This window comes from Moschus berezovskii, chromosome 16 (assembly GCF_049115385.1).
Source record: "Moschus berezovskii isolate FMDL1 chromosome 16, NW_MosBer_1.0, whole genome shotgun sequence".
Taxonomy (NCBI): Eukaryota; Metazoa; Chordata; class Mammalia; order Artiodactyla; family Moschidae; genus Moschus; species Moschus berezovskii.
Genome location: NC_142475.1, coordinates 77,945,735 through 77,951,405, shown reverse-complemented (window position 1 = coordinate 77,951,405; position 5,671 = coordinate 77,945,735). Strand labels below are relative to the sequence as shown.

Below are 5,671 nucleotides of genomic sequence, written 5' to 3'. Positions count from 1 at the left end.
ATCTTTCCCAGCATCAGGGTCTTTTCCAATGACTCCTGACTCCACTAAAATAACATACAAGCCGACCTTCCCTCGCTACCTCTTCGGAACTTTTATCAGAGCTGAGTGGCTGTCTTCTAGGCTATAGCTGTCATTTTGCCCCAAATAACTCACAGCTCTGTGTTGTACAATTTTTCAGTTAACAGGGCGTATAATCTGCCCACCTCCCAGCTCCAAACCGGAATTTCAGTATGCTATTCTGGTCTCCCCGTGGCGCTCGGAGAAGACCCTGCCTCTCTAAGCACCAGACTGTGAGACAGCTCAGAACACAGTGACACCAAGTCCTCCAACGCGCAGCGTTTCAACACATGTTTGTGAGGCGAAAGAAAACGCAGCACATTCCAAGCCAAGAGTAAGGCACGATCTCTCAAAATACGGTCCCATCCCAGTGAACTAAACACAAAGCCAGCTCAGCTCGGAGAAGGTAGCCTAGCGTACCCGCCGCCGTCCGGAAGGAGACCGGCTCCCGGCGTGCCCCGAGGCCGGCGGTGCTGCGCGCCTGCTGCACGACGGGGGCGGGGCCGCGGCCGTAAAGCAGCGCCCGAGATCACGTGGGTCTGGATGCCAAGCGCCCTTGCGGCGTCTCATGCAAGCGGGTCATGGCTGGCCCGGTGCGGGGCGCAGGACGGCCCTGGGCCCTGGACCTGCTTCGGGCCCTGCCTCGTGTGAGCCTGGCTAACCTGAGGCCGAACCCGGGCTCCAGGAAACCGGTAAGGCTGGGGATGGCGCGGGAGTCCTGGGGTCGCGGGTCTAGAGGCGCAGCGGGAACGAGGGGCCTGTGATCCCCTGCTCTTGAGTGATGCGGGAAGCCTGCCCCAGAAGTCCCAGCTCTCAGGTTCGGGTTTAGAGGAGTAATCACGTTAAGCTGGGCGGGGAGCGAGGTCGCAGGAAGTGCAGATGGTTGTCTCATTCAGTATTGGGTTGGCATGAAGTGCTTTGCCATTATACCTTCATCTTCAGGGGATAGATATTTTACGTTCTGCAAGTCACTGAACACAGCTAGAAAAGCTGTTATGGGCATACTGTCACCTTAAAAATCAACTCGTGCTTTCGCGAAGTAAGAAAAAAGTTTTATTTATAATTTGGTGTCTTGGCCTCAGAGCAGTTCGAATAGTGCCTGGCATGTAGTGGGTTTGGCCCGTTGCTGGCTGGAAGGATGAATGAGGGCCTTACCAATAGCGCAGAGGTGAAATACACTTTAAAAAGTGCATCTGCAGCTCATAAAACATCCTTCTCTCCTTCCAGGAAAGACGACGAAGAGGTCAGAGAAGAGGTAGGAAGTGTGGCAGGGGGCACAAGGGAGAACGGCAGAGAGGAACCCGGCCCCGGCTGGGCTTTGAAGGGGGCCAGACTCCATTTTACCTTCGAATCCCAAAATATGGGTTTAATGAGGGGCACAGGTAAGTTTGCTTTGATTGTGGTTTTGTTGTTTGTTTTTTTTTTTTTTGGCTTTGCTTCTTAGTGTAAAAATTTGTGATTCTGAGAATGATAGCTTGGTAGAAATTTAAATCCACTTCTTTAAAGCAAACTTTTGCTACCTTTCCTTTGAACCATTTTTGGTAATGAAGTTTAGCCTGACTTAGTAGAGGAAAAAAGCCAGAGGTTGCACTCAGACCTGCAGAATGGAGGTAATGGTGCATGACTCTGGTGGTTTAGAATGATTTTATGTTTAGAACTCTGGCCCACTGTCATCACCCAGTAAATGGTAACTGCTCTTACTTTGAATTCTATTAATGCATAATTCAGATAGTATGTTAAATTTTTTCACATGTTTATTTGTATAAATGAGCAAAATCAATGTAGGAGTTTTATTTTAAACCATCTAAATTGATGCAGGAAAGCACAGGAGAGAGCTCTGCGTTTATTTGGAGGTCTTACAGGAAGATAAGTCTGTCTGGGTTTTCCATCTGTTGTTGCTTTTTGTGTAGCTTCAGACGCCAGTATCAGCCTTTGAGTCTCAACAGGCTGCAGTACCTGATTGACCTGGGCCGTGTTGATCCCACACAACCTATTGACTTAACCCAGCTGGTCAACGGGCGAGGTGTTACCATCCAGCCATCTAAAAGGGACTATGGAGTCCAGCTGGTAGAGAAGGTAAGTCAGAATTAGAATTTTTTTGGAGTTTCGTAGATGACTGTTTCTGATTTCCATATAATCTACTCTGTGCCTCCTTTATTTTTATCTCTTTCGAGTTGTAACCATTATGTAGTGGTTGATTGTGTTATATTCAGTTGTGGTTTTAGAATGCCACTGTTCCCTTGTGCCGGGGTATTCTTCCTGTGTATCCATTCAGCTTGCTCCCTCGCTGTCTTTGGTTTTCTGTTCAGATGTCATCCTAGTAGAAAGATCTTTTTGACTTTTTTTTCCCTTCCAAATTATTTGAGGCTTCAATTATTTTTATTGTGGAGATGTTCTTTATAACGGAACACTCTCGTACCTGACGGTCTGCCTTATTGTGGCCTAAAGGGTTTTTCATTGAATATATGAACACCTGATATTTATTACCAAGCAGTGCATGCATTTTTCATTATCTTCCTCACTGTAATGTCAGTTTTTTTGCGTGCAGGTGCTTTGACTCATTGCTGTATTTTCAACATTAGAAATACTGGATTGTGATAGTCACTCAGTATTTATGGAAGAAAGGGATGAATGAAATCCAGTGCTGATTGTAGGGAAGAGGTTTTCTATTTAGAGAAGTTGGCCAGGAGTTTCATAGGCAAATGAACCTGTACATTGCTAATCAACTAACGCCCCCACCCCCTTTTTCTTCTGTGTCAATAACACAGTTGATCGCTGTGTAAGTGACTAACTTAGTGTCCACTAGAGGGAAGCATAGTTTATGGGAAAACCTTTCAGATCTTTGAAAAAGTAAACTTGTTAATACAAGTTTTCCAAATAAATGATTTGAAGAGAGAATACCAAATACAGGATTAAACCTCAGTATTTCTACTTTAGGCATATCAAGGAAGACGGTTATAAGGTAACATACGGAAAAACCCATGACCTCATGAGACCTTAAACTGCACATCCCAGCAGCTTTGGACATATGTCTATTAAACTAGCAGCAGTCATTCTGAAATTTGTTGATTGAGTATGTACAGGTATTCATCATTTACAGCTTTGTAAACCAGTTGCCCTTTACTGGATTTCAGATTTGCACTCAATATTGGGTAATAAGATGGTTTTGATCTTTTCAGCATAAAATCACCAATTTAAGAACATGTGTCCTAAGGTAAAACAAGATAAAAGAAACTTAATTGATACAAAGAAATACTAAATAGGCTTCTTACAGCACTGAAAATGCTGGAACTAGCACCGGTGCCCAGAGACAGGGAAGTGGTTAAGCAGTCTATGAAATAGTCATGAGAAATGTCAAGCAACGAGGCAAGACCTTGTTTTATTGAATCAAAGGTCCCATTGGTTGTAAAAATGCCTACCAGTATCAGAGATGGGAGAAATGTGTCTTAGAATTGATGGAATGTTTTGAAACTGGGAACCACCTTCTTTCAGCCTTACGAAAATAGCAAAAAATTTTTTACCACTGCAAAAAGAACGGTAGTGCCACCATCATTTTATTTTTGTCAGAATCTGTTTTGAAATTAGGCCTAATGAAAGGGACCAAAGACAGGACTTAAAAAAGTTCAGAACTATTTTTACCTCTGTTGTCTCTGCCTCTCTTGCTCAAGAGGGCTGGTCCCCTCCAGAGCTCAGCTATTTTGTTCTTCTGTTGGCTTCAGCGTGCTTGTCCCCCTGTTTAACCATCTCTTGGCGTCTTGCTTACTTGTGGGTCAGGAAGGTAAGTTTCTGTCTATATCACATGACATAATGTGGTTAGGAACACAGCCACTGGGACTAGGCTGCCTTGCTTTATGTTCTTGGGCAAGTTGCCCAGGCTCTCTGTGCCACCATCTATGGCATTGGTGTTGCAGTAATTCTGTTGGTTTAGAGTTGTTTTGAGGGCTAAACAATCTGCTGTTAAGGAGGTGTTGGGAATGGGTGCTTACGATGATGTCTGCTGAATATGTAAAATGGAAGTCTTATCATCCCTGCTCTTAGGGAATGAAAACTAGGGAAATAGGGTGGCCTAAAGAAATGAGGAACGATTTGGTGGTGTTTGATAGGACCTCAAAGCAGAGGTGTTAAAGTCGGAGTAGCTGTGGGCCTGTAGGCACTCTGGAGGAGGAAACAGGGCAGGGAGGAAGCCCTTGTGATTAGTTTGCTGGTAGCCCAGCCATCTCCTCACACACTTTGTTTTGACGGATGACAGGGCGCTGACACCTTTAAGGCTAAAGTTAACATCGAAGTTCAGCTGGCTTCTGAGCTGGCCATCGCTGCCATCGAGAAGAATGGGGGTGTCGTCACTACTGCCTTCTACGACCCGCGAAGCCTGGGTAAGCTTGTCCTCTCGGGGCCTTATGTTGACTGCCTCACCAGGGTTTGACTTCTTCAGACATCTCAGTTTCTATTTTGGGAATTTCTGCTAGTGGTGTGACTGGTGGGGCTCCGTCTTCTGATAAACCTCAGCTAGTATGTCATAACATTTTTTAGAAGAAAAAAAACAAACCTGGAGATTAAATACCCTATGTTTAGAAATTCACTAATTGTTGGTAACCCAGGAGTGACTTTGACCTTCAAGATGCAAACTTTTGAAGATCAAGTGTTTCTATTTGTTTACTTAAGTCTACTAAGTTAAAAAAAAAAAAAAGTTTTTGGAATTAAGCTCTCATCTTGGAAATACTTTAATAATTAAAAGAATATCATTAAGAGAAAACCAGTATATATATCGCCAGTATTTGCATCTCTCTCTTTATTAAAAATGTTTTTCAGAAATTCTGTGCAAACCCATCCCATTTTTTCTCCGTGGACAACCCATTCCCAAGCGGATGCTCCCACCCGAAGCACTAGTGCCCTACTACACTGATGCGAGAAATCGAGGCTACCTGGCGGATCCTGCCAGATTTCCCGAAGCGAGACTGGAGCTCGCCAAGAAGTACGGCTATATCTTACCCGACATCACTAAAGACGAACTCTTCAAAATGCTCAGTACTCGGAAGGATCCACGGCAGATTTTCTTTGGTCTGGCTCCCGGATGGGTGGTGAACATGGCAGACAAGAAGATTCTCAAGCCTATGGATGAGAAGCTGCTTGAGTACTACAGCTCCTGAGCTCTGTCCGGGGAGCCAGTGGTAGGAGGGCACTGGAAGGGGTGGTGACACGTGTTTCCCATTGCATTGGCTCAGTTTGGGTTTCCGTGGAGGATGATGTTTTCTGTGTAATCATGTCTTTTTTTTTTAATCAAAATTAAAAATACAGTAAGCAAGGACTGCGTGGAAGATGTGGATCTGTGTGTCTCAGCAACAGGAGCTTGGTGGCATGCTGCCCAAGGGAGTGGGCGGCTCTTAGACCATTTCCCCTTTAGTTTTCCATCATCTTCCCATTCAGGTCTTCTCTTATTGTTGCAAATCAGAATGAATGCAGATAGGCTGGGCTTGCTTTGTTGTCCACTCAGTCAGGGTCCAAGGGCTGCTGTTAAGCTGGTGTGCCTCTTGGTTAGCCCTGAGGAACCTCATACCCAGAGTCAAGACAGCAAGCCTTCAACCCAGATTGATGAAGATGTTGGATGTGAGTGTAA

General features: G+C 44.9%; 1 protein-coding gene across 1 annotated transcript; it reads left to right on the top strand.

The window, feature by feature from the left end:
- Positions 1-568: 568 nt before the first annotated feature.
- MRPL15 (mitochondrial ribosomal protein L15) lies at positions 569-5,365 on the top strand. Its single transcript, XM_055431896.2, has 5 exons — positions 569-749; positions 1,285-1,439; positions 1,968-2,133; positions 4,307-4,430; positions 4,867-5,365. The coding sequence occupies exons 1-5, from the start codon at positions 639-641 to the stop codon at positions 5,202-5,204; spliced, it is 894 nt and encodes a 297-aa protein (XP_055287871.1). The 5' UTR covers positions 569-638; the 3' UTR covers positions 5,205-5,365.
- Positions 5,366-5,671: the final 306 nt, after the last annotated feature.

Bases quoted from the DNA above. Each gene is read 5' to 3' on its own strand.
- MRPL15 (XM_055431896.2), top strand. From the start codon at position 639: ATGGCTGGCCCGGTGCGGGGCGCAGGACGGCCCTGGGCCCTGGACCTG. The intron at 750-1,284 runs GTAAGGCTGGGG...CTCTCCTTCCAG, and splicing joins ACCCGGGCTCCAGGAAACCG to GAAAGACGACGAAGAGGTCA. The intron at 2,134-4,306 runs GTAAGTCAGAAT...GACGGATGACAG, and splicing joins GAGTCCAGCTGGTAGAGAAG to GGCGCTGACACCTTTAAGGC.